This window comes from Ursus maritimus, unplaced genomic scaffold (assembly GCF_017311325.1).
Source record: "Ursus maritimus isolate PB19 unplaced genomic scaffold, ASM1731132v1 scaffold_3, whole genome shotgun sequence".
Lineage (NCBI taxonomy): Eukaryota > Metazoa > Chordata > Mammalia > Carnivora > Ursidae > Ursus > Ursus maritimus.
In genome coordinates, this window is record NW_024425563.1 from 40,797,971 (window position 1) to 40,815,087 (window position 17,117).

General features: G+C 34.3%; 1 protein-coding gene across 3 annotated transcripts in view; it reads right to left on the reverse strand.

Moving 5' to 3' along the window:
• Positions 1 to 17,117, reverse strand: part of SEPTIN7 (septin 7) — a 122,256-nt gene that overhangs the window by 76,022 nt on the left and 29,117 nt on the right. For all 3 annotated transcript variants that reach the window (XM_040644104.1, XM_040644105.1, XM_040644106.1), the window contains one exon: positions 15,822 to 15,924. In XM_040644104.1, the coding sequence (XP_040500038.1) occupies positions 15,822 to 15,924 (103 nt within the window). The remainder of the gene's footprint in view (positions 1 to 15,821; positions 15,925 to 17,117) is intronic.

Genomic DNA, 17,117 nt, shown 5'->3' on the forward strand with positions numbered 1-17,117 from the left:
CTTTATATAGCTCAGCTTAAGCAATTAACTACCTTTTTCTTTATCCTCGTGTTACAAAAAAAATCTAAATGTCTACTTGGAAATTCTTTTCAAGATTATTTCAAAAATGGATTACCACAACTTTTTGGTTAAAATGCACTCCCTTTACTTAGTCTAGGGTCTGCGACCTTTCCTAGATTGTACATCAAACTTCTGTGAGTTCTTTGGCTAAACTGAAAAAGGGCTGATATTAACAGATACTGTTTACAAGCTTTCCCCTCATGTTCCTCCAAATTCTTCACATTATTGCCTAAAATTCTAATGATCATTCAATAAACATTCCTTCTTAAAAATTAAGTACTCTTGTGAATACTATTAGTCCTTCATATCTTGGAGGGAGAAAAAAAATCAAGCTTTTCCTCTAATTTCTAGTTGTGGCCAGTATTTACTTAGGAAATAAGTGCTTTAATTTGGAAGGAAATGGGATAGTTTTGAAATTTGTTAATCAGAGAAAAGTAAAGATTTTGTGGCAATATCAGAGTGGACTGCTCTATGAAACTGAGGGTAGCTTAAAGCCAATGGCCACACTAGAGTATAAGTAAAGGGAAAGATATCAAGAAAGGAAATCGGAACATACCATGGAAAGAATTTTACTTGGAGATCTAGTGGACAGAAGAGATGAAGCAAGGAGTTGATTTATTCTTGAGCTGAGAGCACATTCTATAAAGTGGTTCTAAAGAAGTGGCTTTCAAAGCTGAAGTGGGAAGGCTTTAATCATCTGAAATACATGCCTGACTTATTCTTTCAAGTTTTATAAATCTCAAATACCAAAATTTATACACTAAGGACCAGTGGTGGGTTGTATGAATTATACTGGTGATTGTGTTAATCTGTCTCACCAATAAGAAAACAAACAAAACAAAAAAAACATGAGTACGCATACAAAGAAATTGTCGTTAGTGATGTGAATATGTTTAATAGAAAGCCAGACCAAAAAAACCAAAAACCAAAAACCAAAACCAAAAACCAAAAAAAAAGCTAGACTAAAACTTTCACATCAATAATCAAGGGCCTACAAGTTAAAATACAGAACCTTTGTCTAATACTAATTTAGCAACATCATTTTGCTTTATTTGGCATTTTAAAAATATTTCCACTCAATTTTGGCAAGGATGAGCTGAAACAAGCATTGGCACATCTGTGGTAACTGTGTAAGCTGGTATAACATATTCAGTTCACATCCTTTACCATGTCATCTACTTCCAGAAATCAAATGCACAAGGGAAAAACACTGCAAATAATAGTTGAGGGAAGAGTAGGATCTTTCAGGTACCACAATGGACACAGGCTAAGTATACCATGATACACTCATAAAAATAAAATTAATCTGCCACTGAGAATTTTTTATTTTTTAATCTTATCAAAATATTTTTTTATGTTTCAAGTTTTCTTTAAATTCTAATTAGTTAACATATAGTGTAATATTAGTTTCAGGAGTAGAATTTACTGATTTATCACTTACATATAACACACAGTGCTTATCACAACTGCTTTAAGTATCAAGGGCACCTGTGATGAGAATTAGTTTTTAAAAACCTGTTTGACATGGAAAAATGCTTGCCTTAGCATCAGGTGAAGAAAGTATATGAAAAGGAATATGGCACTACAGCCATGCGTTAAGAAACACAGAAAACAAACCAAAATTAGTGATTTCCTCTCTCTTTTTAAAACATCCCATCTACTCCTCTGTATTACATTTCTAATGGAAAACTATTTTGTAACAAATAATAGTTTTTATAGGAAGAATACTTTAAAACTACATACCTTAATATTTTTGTTATATCAAAAAACATTAGCTATCAAAAAAAACAACCACATTTCAAAGAAATGTATAATTTAATTCCTTTCTCTGGACATTAAACTTGACTTTGAACAGTGCTCTTTAAACTTTAGAATGGGGAGTAAGGGACAGTTCCTGTCAAAATGCAGACTCCCAGATTCCCAGGAATGAGCATCTTGAATAAGAAGCCCAGATGATTTTTTTTTTTAAGATTTTATTTATTCATTTGAGAAAGCGAGCGTGCGTGCACACACGTGAACAGGAGGAAGGCCAGAAAGAGAGGGAGAGAATCTTAAGCAGACTCCCTGAAGAGCACGGAGCCCTAGATGGGGCTCAATCCCACCACTCTGAGATCAGGACCCCAACCAAAATCAAGAATCAGATGCTCAACTGACTGAGCCACCTAGGAGCCCCGGGAAGCCCAGATGATTTTGATTAAAGGAGCCAGGGAAACAGACTGAGAACAATCAAAATGTGGTTCATTTAATTTCTTCATTTATTTGGCCTTTTAGATGACTAAAATTTTATGTTTCTTCCTTAATCAAAATTATCTATAATGATGGCTTGAAGCAGAAATACTGTTAACTGCCGAATGACACTAAATCTAATTAAAACATGATTCAACAACAACGAAAGCAAAGATCAATCTATATGAGAAAATTTAATTTTGAGACTCAAAATTAAAATCTTTTTTGAGAGAAAGAGGGAGTGGGGAGGGGCAAAGAAAGAATCTTAAGAAGACTCCACACCCAGTGCCGGAGCCCAATATGGGGCTTGATCTTAGCACCTTGAGATCATGACCTGAGCAGAAATCAAGAGTCAGATGCTTAATCGATTGAGCCACCCAGGTGCTCCTCAAAATTAAAAATCTTAATGTCATCCTAAAAACAATCCCTAAGATTCTTTATATCACTAACATTACATACCTGACCCACTCAAGGGAAAATAAGATACTCAAAAGGTTTACAAAGGATAGCATTAATTCTGGAGCAACTATAAAGCAAGGGTACCCTTAAGACTAATCAGTAATATCACATAAGTAACTTGAACAAAACACGAAACTTCCTATTTTTATTGAAATGCACAGAACAGGCATGTACAAAAATCATATTTTGTTAACAAGAATGCAAGCTACCTTGTTTAAAATGGGAAATAAGAGCAAACTCTCAACCATCTTTCAAATTAGCTAAGTCTGACTCTCACCAGAAAAGAGCTTTGCTGCTATACTGAGTTACTAAGTAAAAGGACATGTGTGCCCTGAATGCTTATAATCAAAGGAGTTCAACCAAAGCAAAAGTTCAAAGTAAGAATTAATCAAGTATTTAACCTCTTAGCTGCCATATCATTCTCAACTATCCCTGACCTTTCTTTTCTCTTCAACACAAATATTTGGATCTTAAAACTAAATTAAGACATAAAAATGCACTAATAAACATATGCTTAAAATTACTATTTTAAGTAAAAATTTGATTTTAATATTTTACTTATTTACAGATTTAGTAGATACATTATATATACATTATATATACAAAGTACATTCATATACACAATTATCTCAAGCCCTCTGTCAGATAGCAGTAATTACACATAGCAGACAGCATTACTGTCCAACTGTCTCCACTCTACCACCATCCTAAATCCTCAGATTCTTAAGGGGTATGTCTCTCTCTTTTTTAATCTTAGCCCTATACCTGACTTAGAAAAACTAGGTAAATGTTTCTTGTGATGAGAAATTGAGATTCAAAGTGATCTATCCAAGGTCAGAAAGCTCATTTGTGGCAGAAATTAGAGTTTAAAACTAGGCTAAATACATGTTCTTTTTTAGTGTAGTAGCTGTTGTACTATTATAAGGTAGATTTATGTTAAATGTAGAAACCTGATTTTTTATCATATGCTAAAAACATAAATAAAAAGCGTAAGTATAACTAACCCTTTTACAAAATTGCCAAAATAAATTATACATTTGATATTTAAGCACAACAGAAAGTTACTGGTTTCAGAACTCTATCCCATCAGGCAAATAATATATTATCCCCATTAAGCCCAAATAATAACTCCCCTGACTCTTTACATGGAACTTTAAATGTATACCACTAAAGCATCTATTAAATTAAATTGTAATTAGTAGCATGCATTTCCCTGGAAATTTCTTTGAGGGCTGAGGTGGTCATTTTCATTTTATATCATCAGCTTAATCCATAATTCCTAATACTTTATCGCTGATCAGTTGTATCAAGTGAATCACTGATCAATTAAAATCTATTCTCAAGACCGTGACGAGGTATATGAAAATCTCACCATTATGTTTTACTGTAATTATCACCACTTCTAACATAATAAACAATTCATAGTCTCCTATCATAAAAACTTAAGAATAAACCACAAATCATGCTTCACATTGATTCCTTGACATGCACTACCTATCATCTGTTTACTTGAGGGGTCTAGGTACAAGAAAAGAAGCCCCAAAATCTGATGTTTTCTTCCTTCTAAATATTAACCTATTTGTCTCAATTGTTAATAAATTTGGAGGTCAACCAAAAGTTGACCAAACTCAGTTTGCCAAAATGTATGTAAATGGAGCCAATGGTACCTCTACAATACTACACATACCTGCAAAAAATTTTCACTTCCAAGCTAAATTTTTCCAGGGTCTTATCCCCATTAGTCATTTTTATGGCAGTCCCAAATTATAATTTTACTACCTTTTTTTAAGCATCAAAAAAAGTCAAATTACTTCTTCTACTCATATGCCAGTTAATTCTATAACTAAATATTAGTTTTTAAGCCCTTCAAAATTATTTCAGCTATTTCTCTTCCACTTTCCTCCCTGAAAATTCAGTCCAAAAATCATTACCTGGGTCTGAGAAAGGAAGGTGACCATGTTGGAGGGAGAGCTACAGTGGCCCAAGAGCAGTGTGTTTGAGACTGCAAAATGAAGATGGCTTCCAAAGGTGTCCTGGGAGAAGGCCTTAACCCAAACAGGATAAGGAGGGCATCTGTGTGAGAAGACTAGCGTGGCATGGGGTGTTGTAGCACTTGAGAAGGGTGAGCACGGCCACTGCATCAGAGAGGAGAGGGGAGGAGCCTGGGGAATACAGCCGATTAGTTATCTACAGGGGGGACTGATCAAGTAGGTAAACATATTAGGATAATGGTTTCTTACCTTAGAAGCACAACTAAAGAAAAGATGAGAAGTAGAAGGATCCCTGTGGTAACAAAACTGGAAATATCAGTGTGAACTTTGTAGAGTGAGATAGATACAGATTAACATAAATGTAAATGTGTCTATATGCAAGCATATATGAATGTATAGAAACATATATTTGTTATCTTCTGATTTTGATAGTGATTTTGATGGTTATGTAAGAGAATATGCCACGGTAGGGAAACATGCATCTCAAATGTTTGGGGGGAGGGAGAAGAAGGTTATATACAGTACTTGTAACTTTTGTGCTTAGAACTGTTTCAAAATTAGGGGTGCCTCGGTGGCGCAGTCATTAAGTGTCTGCCTTCGGCTCAGGGCGTGATCCCAGCGTTCTGGGATCGAGCCCCACATCAGGCTCCTCTGCTAGGAGCCTGCTTTTTCGTCTCCCACTCCCCCTGCTTGTGTTCCCTCTCTCGCTGGCTGTCTCTCTATATCAAAATAAATAAAATCTTAAAAAAAAAAAAAAAACTGTTTCAAAATTAATCATCATTTCAGCACAAGAATCACTATAAATCAATGTCACATGCTTCTAATTACATAAAATACTTTGTACTTATAGTTCCCATTTTTTTAGATAAACAACCTCTTTGGAGAATCTATATATCACAAACTATCCCCAGAAAAAAATACATGATAAAAATCTCAGTTATATTTCAGGAAGTTTAGTCAGTGAACTCATTTTGTGCCCCCGTTTTCCCCAAAAAATCTGATCTGGAATCTTCAGTAACTTAGCTACTGCCTTAAATTATCACTCCTACATAGTAAAATATATAAAAAAAGACTGAAATGTAAATGCATGAAAATTATATACTTAAATGTGTTTCTGTTTATTCAAAAAGAAAACTTAAATAAAATTAACAAGGTTGGCTTTCCCAACTTTACCACCTTTGTAAGGTCTTTCATGGCAGACAGGTTATACCTTTCCAACCTTTAAAATAATTCTGAGGTTCTGAGGCTCAGTGATGGAAAAAGTATGGTTTACTGGCATAAAACTACCTTTCCAATAAAATCTACCTGTTGTGTACCAAAGCATAAAACGATAGAGAACTTCCTGCTTTGGGACAGAATAAACCTGGTTCCTAACACAAAAACCACTCAATCTATAAATGCTCTGTAGAGAAAAATGTACTAAGAGTATGAAGGGGAAATTCTGACCTCCTGTGGTGCTGAGCTGTCTATATTTATAGGTAGAAAGAAGAGACATTAATACTATTTCATATTTAAAACAGATTTCAGAGACATGTGACACAATTACCTAGGAAAAGGATGGACCCATCTGATCAACAAATAGTTCCTGATCTTCATGCCCTAGATTATAGATGATTTCAAAATTGCCCCTTAAGGATCAAGAAACAGCAGTCTGCCATGCCAAGAGAAAAACCACACACTAAAAGAATCTTTCCTGTGTGAAAATTCCATAAAGAAGTTGCACTGACAAGGTCTTCCTTCATTACCTTGTCTTCAAAGTCTTAAGCACCTTTCTTTACATATAATGCCCAGTCTTTTTAAAATTTAATATTGATAGGGGCTCCTGGGTGGCTCAGTGAGTTGGGCATCTGACTGCTGATTTTGGCTCAACGTGATCTCAGGCTTGTGGCATCCAGCCCCGCATGGGGCTCCAAATTCAGCAGGAGTCTGTTTCTTTCCCTCTCCCACTACCCCTCCCCCCTCAAATAAATAAATCTTTAAAATTTTTTAATATTGATAGACTATGTAACCTTCTCCTTTCTGTCCCAAAGTCTAGCTAATTAAAATCAACAAATGTTTCATAACTTTAATTTCAGTCCATCTATCCAATGAACCTTCAGCATATTCAATATCAAGAAAACAATTTCCTTATGGGTGGAAAACATCAGCATTCTCACCTCTCTTCTCTAATTCAGCCCATTTACTATAAAGTTTTAGGGCTCTCAGAAAGGCTGTTAAAAGAGTGACTATGTTTTCCAACATTAAGTCTCTTAAGTGATCTATTTTTTTATTTTTCTTATCATTTTTTTTATTCATAAGTGTACTCTTTTATCCCCATCCCCCCACCCACCTCCCCATTTTCAAAAGACTATGATCTATTTTCAAAGACTATATTAGGACAGAACAAGTATGAGAAGTCAAAATAGATTAAGATTTATAATTCAAGGATTAACCTATATATATATTTTAAAAATCACATTGAATGACTTTCTTTTTAAGCCTACTAAATGAAACGGGGATATTATCCAGACTACATTTCTTATATATGTCAATTCAGGCATTACCCCCGTTACAAGATTGAAAAACTCCCAGTCTGTAAAACTGTTTTGTGTTTTTCCAAATTATACTGTTCCACAATTACGATACTGAAAGTAAATCAGATAAAGAATTAAGTATAAAAAACATGGATATATTAACTACTAAAATTATTATGTACCATTTTCCCAGGAATTAGTAGTGTATGATTTAAGGCAGTGGTGTGCTTTTTAGCTATAGTCTTATTTCTCCAACTCCTACAGCATGTGGTTTGTGTATTTCTTATGCCAGTTATTATTTAATGATGTAGTTAACTTGTATACTTTTGTCCTCCTCCACTATTCCTTTACAGTGCTTCATCTACATTTACATTCTTCCCATCAGCATCCATGGAATGAATAGCCCCACCTTCAATTATACTATACATCTCAAACTCAGGCAGAAAATATTTTCTCTTTTTTAAAAGTATATATTTAGTAGAACAAACTTTTAAGGAAACAATTTGCCAATGTGTCAAGAGCCACAAAACATTGAAACATTTTGCTACGGTAATCCTACTTCAGGGATTATCAACAAATCAATAAAGATCCTGCCCTCTGCTTCCCAAAACACATACACAAACCCTGTGTGTTTAAGGATCTTCACTGCCATGTTATTTGTAACAGCGTAGGGGTAAAAACAAAATGTCCATTAGTGGAGAAATAAATTACAAAAATTATGGTATATTCAGTCATAGATTAGAATATTATGCAGCCGTTAAACATGATAGTTAAAATGTTGACCAAATTTTCCATCCCATAAATTTTTATTGTCACATTATTATGAGATTAAAGAGAGCAAATCATTCAAATATCAAATGAAAAAAGCAATAGCTAAATTTGACATAGCCACAGTTGGAAATATTATGCAACTGTCAAAAGTAAATATTGAAGGGGCGCCTGGGTGGCACAGCGGTTAAGCATCTGCCTTCGGCTCAGGGCGTGATCCTGGCGTTATGGGATCGAGCCCCACATCGGGCTCCTCTGCTATGAGCCTGCTTCTTCCTCTCCCACTCCCCCGCTTGTGTTCCCTCTCTCGCTGGCTGTCTCTATCTCTGTCGAATAAATAAATAAAATCTTTAAAAAAAAAAAAAGTAAATATTGAGGATAAATACAGCAAAATGTTAATGATAATTATGTCTTGTCATTCTACTTTTATTTCTTTTTAGTATTTCCTAATTTTCATGTGTTTCAGGTATTATTATGGAAAAGTCTCCTTTTCAGAGAGGCAGATCTTCCCTGATAACTCTAAACAGATCCCACCATGTTTATTTTCTTCCTAAAAAATAACACAATCTGTAATTATTTTACATATTGTTTGCCTATCTCCCTAAACTAACATAAACTCTAGTAATCTTCCTACACAAGTCACAACATAATTACTGTTATTTATAACTCTAATAATGTGGTATTTATATAGGAAGAACTACAGAATGAACTAAACCAAAGGCTGGAAAGAGAATCAACCATGCACATATATTTTCAAAAATCAAGCTTGTAATAAATGGTTTGGGGAGAACTACTTAACCATTTAAAAAATAAACATCAAATTCCTGTCTCACATCTCACATCAAAAAAAAAAAAAAATCCACATGGATTTAAGACTGTAGAATAAAAAGTTAATCCTTTAGCCTATATACTTAAATAAAATACAGTGGAATCCCCAGTAACCTTGGATCAAGCAAGAAGACATCAGGATCAAATGCCATAAGAAAAAAGACAGCATGGACAATATAAAATCATGTTAAAACACAACACAGAAAAAATTCTGTCAAAAAATGCCAATACCTAATAACAAAATACTACTACTACTAATAATAATAATATGAATATTAATAATAATAAATACCCTAGAGTACCTGTATCTTATTAAAGAAAAAAATGAGCACAGCTTTTTAGATTAAACTAGAATATGCTATTTATAAAAGAATCAATAGCAAAGATAAATAAATCCTAAAAAAAAAAAATAAGTTAACCAGCAACAATAAAATATAAATGAAAACAAGATACCAATTTTTAGGCATTAGATTGGGGAAAAAAAAAAAGACTATAATACCCATTGTTGGCAGTATGCAGAAAAAGGAGTATTGTCAATACCAGGTGAGTGGGCAAGATGGTACACCAACTATTTTATGGCAATTTGGTGTTATCTATTAAAATGCTTAGGAGCACATAAGTGGCTCAGTTGGTTAAGCATCTGCCTTTGGCTCAGGACATAATCCCAGGGTCCTGGGATCAAGCCCCATGTCGGGCTCCCTGCTCAGCGGGCACCTGCTTCTCCCTCTCCCCTGTTTATGCTCTCTCTCTCTCTAATAAATAAATAAAATCTAAAATAACAATAATAAATAAATAAAATAAAACACAGTAATTCAAACTTCCAAACTTTATCCTAAGGAATTAATTAAAAATGCAAGGACAGACAGAATATAACCGTGTTTATTTGTAATTATCCTAATGTTGGACAACATGGCAAATTATGGTATATTCAACCTATACAAGCCATTAAAATCTACGACTCAAGCATAGCTAGGTTATCAAATACGTAACACCAAAAGATGATCACAATTCACTGCTAATTTTAGAGGGCAATCACAGATACATGAACAAGAATACTGTATGTTTCTACGATTCAGTTATCACTGAATGAGAGATTCTGATAATATTTATTTTCATTTTGCTTTTCCGCATTTCCTAATTTCTATTAATGAAACATTAACTTTATTACAAAAGCACCTTTTAAAATACACAGATGAAAAACCTTGAATGAATTTAAAAAATTAAAATAGTGGATATATGGAATCATGTGATTTCTTTTTTCCCAAAACTGCCTCTGCTTTAGTTAAATTACTTCTTTTAAGTAAGATAAAATTCACATACCATAAATTTCACCATTTGAAAGTGCACAATTCAGTGGTTCTTCTATATTCACAACACTGTGCGATCATCATTATTTTATTACTAAAAGTAAAATAAAAATAGAGCTCAAGGAAGAAATTTTTGAAATACTACTCAAAGCATTTCAAGTCTCCAACATATCTTAACTTCAGAATTACATATAATACCACTGAATGATGAATAACCTAAAAACAAAATGAGTCAATATTACCTTTCAATTTCTTCAAATAACTCTGGATGTTATTACAATTCAAACACCAACAAGAAGGTGAGAGAAAATGACAACTATGACAATGTATATCCTATTACTGACTAAACTCCTCCTAAACTTTAGCTTATAAGCCATATACAAAAATACATTATGATAAACTTGAATCCCCAAAATGGCAAGGCAGCATAAGATCCCTCCCACTGAAAAAAACAGAAATGCCAATCCTGCTACTAAAAACACTTGGTATAAGGTCAAATATATCATGACAAACACTAAATATAGAAAACCTCTACCATAAAAATCCTGCGAAGTTCAAGATCACAGAAATGATAGAACTGTGGATTTTATCCTCTAAGAATTAAAAGTACAAACTTCCAGTCATAAGTCACAGGAATGTAAAGTACAGCACAGGAATTAGTCAATAGTACTGTCATAACTTTGTATGGTAACATGGTAAGGTCATTTATCATGGTAATATATAGAACTGTCAACTCACTGTTTTGTCTACCTGAAACTAATAATACTGTAGGTCAACTATAATTCAATTTTAAAAAAGAATTCAAAATAATAGATTTTACATCACTTGTTTTCAAAAATATTTTCTGGGAAGATAAAGAATTTATAGTCTGAGTTCTACCTCCTTGGAGAATTCTTATAAAATCAGGATTTTACAATTAACATTTTACTTCTTAGCATAGTCAAGTCTAATTAAGAAGCACACAAGAAAAAGCATACACTTTGCTGAACTAGAGACCTAAGTGTCTTTATTATTTGATATGCCTGACAATGAGTTTTGAACTAAATTTTCAAATAAAGATTCAAAATCAAGAATTCCAATCTATTTATCCTGGTGGCAATCAAGGTCTTCAAAATCTAGGCTAGCCTACCTTTCCAGCCTAATTTTCAACTATTATAACGTGATGTCTTAGGGGTCAGATCCTAAAGCCAATGTTCAGTGCAAATTAATCTTGAAAACCCCTTGTATCATCCATAAACTACAATTACACACAAAACTGACAACCTATTTTTCTTCCTACACCAAAACAGATACTGTGTCTGAAAATATAAAAAGTAATTAGTTTAATGTACCATATAGTCTCTACATTGACATTCAGCAAGGTAAAATATTCACAATATGAAAGTATGTGGAAGCTGAAAATGACTGGGGAAATAGAAAATTCACCTCTCCCACTTCATACCTGCCCTAGGCCACATAACTCATTCCAGTGGAATGGCAGAAAAAAACTGCTCACACAAGTATTCAAGTTCTTTAATTCCCAATCATTCCTGCCCCGCTACCCCTCTCATTTCTCTTTGTCTCTTTCATTTTTTTAGGAAAAACAGAACATTCAGATGAAATCGTTTAAGTTCAAGGCATACTGGATGCACTCTACTGAGCTCTGCACTCTATTCAATACCCCCAAATGAGCCTGTGCATAGTATTTAAGAGCATACCACACTAAATGAGAAGTAGACTGGGTTTGGTTTTACCATCTGCTTAGGAATGTCACCATGGGCAAGTAACCTAATCTCTCCATGCCTCAGTTTCTCTCTTATCTCTAAAATGGGGATAACAATAATACCGACTTAATAGGCTGTTGTTAAGGTTTGTTTGAGTTAGGTACATACTCAGAACACTGTCTGACACATAATAGGTTATGCAGGTATTGGCTGTTATTTTTCCAAATGGACCATCGACTCAATGTCTATCCCAATTCTATTCTTCAAAATCTGTCCTATTACCTCTCCTCCTCAAATAAGGAAAAAATAATCTCCAACCAGGGACAAGCTCTCCAAACCCTTCTACTACGGCCCTTAATTTTTGTATGACTCCACTGATTCCTAAGTACTTCCTAGAAATGTTACTTACCTTTTTATGTGTACTTTATGTTGTCATATAAATTATAAACTCCTTTAAGATATGGGAATATACACTATGCCTCCCTGATACAAAGAAGGCACTTAAATAAGTACTCAATAAATTTTGCTTTCCAGGCAAGGTTACTGGATAAAGGTTTTCTAACAAAGGATAGAGTTTCATAAAGAAATCAACTGTTAAATATAGATTCTGTTTGTATCAATATATAAGTCTTAAACTAAGAATCATTATAAAAGCTAAAACTACTCTGAGTTTATATCTCAAAAATGAGGAATTACAGAACGGCTAAAACTAACAACACAAGAAACAACAGGTGCAGCTAAGGATGCAGAGAAAGGGTAACCCTCTTGCTCTGTTGGTGGGAAGGCAAACTGGTGCAGCCACTCTGGAGGACAGTTTGGAGGTTCCTCAAAATGTTAAAAATAGAACTACCCTATGATCCAGGATTGCACTACTAGGTATTTATCCAAACGATACAAAAATATAGATTCAAAGGGCTACATGCAGTCCAATGTTTATAGCAGCATTATCAACAATAGCCAAACTATGGAGAGAGCCCAAATGCCCAGCCACTGATGAATGGATAAAGATGTGAGATATATGTGCGTGTGCGTGCGCGCTTGTGTGTGTGTGTGTGTGTGTTTATGTACGGACTATTGTATACGTATGGACAATTACTCAGCCACCAAAAAGAAAGAAATATTGCCATTTGCAATGACGTGGATGGAGCTAGAGTGTATTATGCTAAGTAAAATAAGTCAGAGAAAGATAAATACCATATGATCTCACTCATATGTCGAATTTAAGAAAGAAAACAGATGTACATATGGGAAAGGGGAAAAGAAAAAAAGGAGAGAGGAAAACAAGCCATAAGAGACTCTCAATGATAGAGAACAAACTGAGGGTTGATGGAGGATGGGCTAAATGGGTGATGGGTATGAAGGAGGGCACCTGTGATGAGCACTGGGTGTTGTATGCGATGAGTCACTGATTTCTCAGAAACCATTATTGCATTGTATGTTAACTAAGTAAAATTTAAATTAAAAATGAGGACTTAGCTTATAAGGAAAAGCTTGCAGTTAAGAATAATAAAGCAAGGTTAGCTTTAGCTTTCTGTGATTTGCAAACAATGCTGTTAGATTTGGCCTAAAGTCAGAAAAACCAACCATGTATTAGACACTTACTTAAAAGGTGACTATGTTAGATACTCTAACTATGTAGATGAAAAGATTTAATTAAACACTAATGTTCAAGGCAAAGTGGGTCAGGATATTAACACCCATTCTCCTTTAATTCCAGCCGAAGTCGTATCAAGGAAAAGAAAAAACAAAAGCTGTAGTTCAAAAAAGGACTGACCAGAAACTAATAAATAAGATATTTTCAGAGACTGCATATTTCCTCTAAAAATCATTTCAGCTGACTTAAATTTTTTTCACCTGGAAAAATGCCAGAGATTTTAAACCAAATATCTGGCCTTGATCCCCAAATATTATTCTACTAAGTATATGTTCAAGAAGTTATTCTTCAAACTAAAATTTTAGTATTGAAATTTTTTTTTAATTGTTATAGTTCTCCTAACAGACATAGAAACTTTTCTTACAAATTACAAAATGATCTTGTATTTGTGTAGTTTGTCATTTAAGATCACAAATGTCATATATGTAAAGGTAAGATTCAGTATTTCTTCACATATAATGATCATGTTAACTACTCTACAAAAGGAAAGGTATGTTCTCATGTTTTATCCATCTATCTAGACCCACCTCTGCTTCACAGCAGCAATTTGCAAGCTGGGTATGCTATACTTCTACTCAACCAGAGACAGCCAAGTTAACCAACTCTACTAAACATCAAGTTTGCAGACTTTGTACCATGTTTTATTTTTATTATTTTTTTTAAAGATTTTATTTATTTATTTGACAGAGGGAGACAGCCAGAGAGAGAGGGAACACAAGCAGGGGGAGTAGGAAAGGAAGAAGCAGGCTCCCAGCAAAGTAACCTGATGTGGGGCTTGATCCCATAACGCCGGGATCACCTGAGCCGAAAGCAGACGCTTAACGACTGTGCCACCCAGGTGCTCCTTGTACCATGTTTTTTTTTTTTGTTTTTTTTTTTTTAAGATTTTATTTATTTATGTGACAGAGAGACAGCCAGCGAGAGAGGGAACACAAGCAGGGGGAGTGGGAGAGGAAGAAGCAGGCTCCCAGCGGAGGAGCCCGATGCGGGACTCGATCCCGGAACGCCAGGATCATGCCCTGAGCCGAAGGCAGACGCTTTAACAACTGCGCTACCCAGGCGCCCCTCCTTGTACCATGTTTTAACTAAACTATCCAACAGAGATATTTCCAAACAGCCACAATGTGACCATCGGGAAAAATAATCTGGTCAATTGATAAAATAGTCTTCCCTTTAATGAAGGAGTATTTCAGAGCTAATTCAATTAATCTAATTCCACACCCAAATAAAAACAATAGGAGTTGAATGTAATTAGCAAAAATTAATGAACACTACAAAAAAGACCCCACATCAACTCAATTTTCTCTGTCAAGGACAGTGAATCCATTATCCTGCCTTTCACCTTCTTAAAACGTATAGGGAAATACAAAGTTTCATCATCCTTAGGATTTACATTCTAAAGTCAGCCTCTATGAGGTGAAAATATTATATGCTGAAGATTACTAATCTTATATATGATATACTGTTTCTTTAAATATAACAATGACGGTATCAACATACAGTCAAAATAACCTTTGACGATCTCTTAAAATGGACTTCAGGCAGAGTATGGTGTTCATAGGATAAAATACGTAAGAAAAATGAGACTGAATTAGAAAACAAAGCCACATTTCACTCACTACAGAGCTTAGACTCACTGAATGAATTTGCAGGGTAATCACTCACATGATTATGAACCTCTACCCCATTCTTCTTTCTCAAATTCAGAGCATGTATGTTTAAGTTAAATGCTCATGTGATAAGACTCCACTATAGTATATAAACCAGAGGATAAAATTATCCTGGAGTAATAAGTAATCACCAGACACTATTTCCTTTTGTAGCATTACCAATTGAAGAGAATTTCTTTATAGTGTTCTATTCCTCTACCACCCCCACCGTTTTTCAACTTTTACTTAGTTTCTAAAATTGTGCCACCTTAAAAAAAGAGATAAGAAAATATATAAATCCTATCATGCTACCAAGTTAAACTTTAACATGTATTCACGTAAGGGGCACCTGAGTGGCTCAGTCGGTTAAACATCTGACTTCGGCTCAGGTCATAATCTCAGGGTCTTACGATGGATCCCTGTGTGGGGCTCCCCGCTCATTGAGGAGTCTACTTGTCCCTCTGCCCTTAGCCCTGCTCATGCGCTCACGCTCTCTCTCTCTCTCTCAAATAAATAAAATCTTCCAAAAAAAAATGTATTCACATAAGATATAATACGATTTCTACAGGCATTTAGACTACTGCCTTCTTAAATTCATTCAGAGTTGATTAGTAACTTAAAACTCAGATCAAAATCCAATTTTAGTAAGAAAACATATCTTACCCACAACCATAAGTGTGAATTCAAACCCTCTCTTCACTGATTTTCTGTACACTTGATTTGGGAGATTTGCAAATCCCACATAGCCTTCAAGGTTCTTCTGTTGCTGAGAAAAGCAAAAAGGGCCAAGTTATTCATGTATTAACAAAACTCCTGTCACAGATTTCAAATTCCCATCAATAACCTATTTTAGAAAACTATACAAACTATTATCATGGTAAATCAAACTGATTTTACAGTGTTACCAATAAAAGTATTAACTGTAGCAATAAACAAAATAAATTAGAAGTATGAGTTGATTTGACAATATAACAATTATAAAAACCCAAGGGCGAAAAATAAAAACCAAAGAAACCTGCCTCAGAGCAAAGATTTCAACTCACAATGAGTCAATAACAAGATTCTGATCAATCAGCTAAAAGAAAAAAAAACAAAAAAACCCCCCACAAAACCCCAATATAAAGGATTTTTCACAACAAAAAAAATTCAAACCCCCTTATAGTAAGAACTCTTTTAATTATCCCTTTGCTCATACTAATTACCACAGGTATGAATTTCTTGAAATTTGTCTTCTTATTCATGAAATGAAATCAAATGTTGAGTTTAAAACAATTTTCTCATAAATTCTTAAAAGCTCTCATGGTCAATGTAAATAAGTAAACAATATCTTTCAAGCTATTAATACCAGGTCCAATTATACCCCTTCAGCATTTCTAATGATCCATGTTGCCTCCCTCATCGGGGACATCAGATTCATCCCAATTTCAGAGAAAATCAGAATTCAGTTATCTGCATGGTTTTTGATTCTTTGATGACCTCAACAATAGTTTCATGAGTAATTCAAAGAAACCTACTTTTAAATTGGTGTAGTAATTAAATCTGACTTTTAACTTACCCAATGGTGAGAAAAACTGTCCATAGTTCAGACCATCTGAGTGAGTAGTCTTACCGGCTAATTTTACTTAGAGGTAGGTCTTAGTCATCATTAAAATACAATGGCAAAATATTCCTAAGAGGTACATATTTCTCTTAAAAGTTTTTGATACATTCAATGTCTCACTAAAGAAAAACACTCATGAGATCAAAGCATTAACTCAACACACTTGGATTTAACAAATAGCAATCTGCATTCCTCACGAGTATCACATGTAACAAAATATTCCATCCACCACCTTTTCAGCCTTTTTTTTTGATTCATATAAACTAATCTTTAAGCCAAATGTTGACAGGATAACCAAGTTAATTAAATGGAAAAGCTAATTTTAAATACTAACTAGGATACTGATCAGGATACAGTAT